Source organism: Sinocyclocheilus rhinocerous, unplaced genomic scaffold (assembly GCF_001515625.1).
Source record: "Sinocyclocheilus rhinocerous isolate Xijiao unplaced genomic scaffold, SAMN03320098_v1.1 scaffold657, whole genome shotgun sequence".
NCBI lineage: Eukaryota > Metazoa > Chordata > Actinopteri > Cypriniformes > Cyprinidae > Sinocyclocheilus > Sinocyclocheilus rhinocerous.
In genome coordinates, this window is record NW_015648616.1 from 60,819 (window position 1) to 62,575 (window position 1,757).

At 37.2% G+C, this 1,757-nt stretch overlaps 1 protein-coding gene across 1 annotated transcript in view; it reads right to left on the reverse strand.

Moving 5' to 3' along the window:
* Positions 1–1,125: 1,125 nt before the first annotated feature.
* LOC107710005 (glutamate receptor ionotropic, NMDA 3A-like) overlaps positions 1,126–1,757 on the reverse strand; it is a 16,852-nt gene continuing 16,220 nt past the window's right edge. Inside the window, exon 9 of the mRNA XM_016514682.1 lies at positions 1,126–1,462. Within this exon, the coding sequence (XP_016370168.1) occupies positions 1,126–1,462 (337 nt within the window). The remainder of the gene's footprint in view (positions 1,463–1,757) is intronic.

Below are 1,757 nucleotides of genomic sequence, written 5' to 3' on the forward strand. Positions count from 1 at the left end.
ATTATAGAGAATCCATACATTTATTCCCACTGTGTTAATAATATGTGGTCATGTAATCAATCAAGTAACTGTAGTGTGAATATGAGTATATTAATATAATCGAATTACAAGTACTTATTTTTTGGGGAATTTGATTACATACAGTAATTACATAAAGTTACTATCCGAGACTGCATATCTCTATCACAGTATCAAAACATGACATGCTGTAAAGGAGGGCATGGATACAGTGCAACGAAGTTAGCCAATCTCAGCAGTGGGTGTCTACTTCTGTTTCTTGAAAAGGTAATTGTTTCTTTACCTTTACTTCGCAAACTTTATGAACTAACCCCGAGAAACAGTATATACAAATCTAAAACTACATTTCATGACTCCTTTAAAATTAAGATATTCAACACAGTTTTGTTGTTTGTTTATAAATATTACTTAAAAAATAAGGAACTGTAAATGTTATTTGAAGTCAGAACTGTAAAGTATAATGAAGTATACCCTTTAGTCAAAACTCTTACAGTTCATTATATTGCAAATGGACACTTGAAACTAATTTAAGAAGATTTGAAAGAACTTAATCTCCCAGACAAATATCTCAAAGCCATTTTAATTCATAGAAACATAACAATTCAAGGTTAACAGCGTGTGTTCAAGGTTAACACTTCCTTGTTACAACTCCAGAGACGACGGCACGGCTTTCTTCTTAAAAAAACGTTCTCAGCTCTGTGTATCAATAGGCAGGAGACGCTATCATACATCACAGTTTGACACCTTAAATAAATGTCATTTTGACACATAAATGTCTTCCCTTTAGGTAGTTACGCACTGTCATTTTCCACGTCGCCGCATAAAAACAAAGTATCCTCAGAATTTAACTTCTGGGAACACAGAAATACACACTGCTTATATCCAATTTTTATATCCGACTTCATTTCTTCTCTTCTGTCCTTTTTCTTCAAGTTCAGTTCAATGAGGAATCAAACAAAAAAAAAAAGTCTAAATAAAAAAAGGACTTCAGAGAATGTGCAGAGAAAGTCTTGCTTCCCTTAGGAGCCGCAATTGAAATAATCAACCGGTAGGTCCAAGCCTTTGAACAATGTAACCCATAAAACTCCAGCCACATCTCTCACGAGTCTAGGACTCGATTGAAGTCTTTGTCTTCTGATACTGTTCCAGGTCTTTTTTCTTCTTCATGGCAAGCTGTAGTTGCTTTTTGATGAGCTGGATTTGTGTTTCCAGGTCTGTCAGTTCCTGTACTATGGGGTTCTGGGAAAGGTCCAGCAAGTCGGTTCTTCCGTTCGATGTGGTCTGTAACGGAAGCTGTCTCTTGTCCTGTGGGGACAGCAGCTCTTTACAGTGAGAACATTCCAGGTCATTTTGTTGTCCCTCTTGATTGGACAGTTTTCGTCTGTTGCAGTTGGAGGTTCCCAAAGAGTTCCACGGCATTTGCTGGTTGTTTCCAACATCACAGCTTAATCGGGACAAGAACGATACCACATTATCAGTATATAAACAGCATTTTAAGAAGTATGCCATGAAAAGTTATAGTTCTGTCATGACAACTCTCGGAGGGATTGGCATGGTAATTTACATGACAATGTTAATGTATTTGGTCTTGGCGGAATAGATCTGCTACGCTGCAGTACCGAGCAAGTACTGAGACTTGCTACTGCCAATACATCCACAACATGCTGCTGTGAGCATGTAAGAAATATTGCTGCTGCAAATATAACATACATGAAATAACCCCCATATAGCATACACGA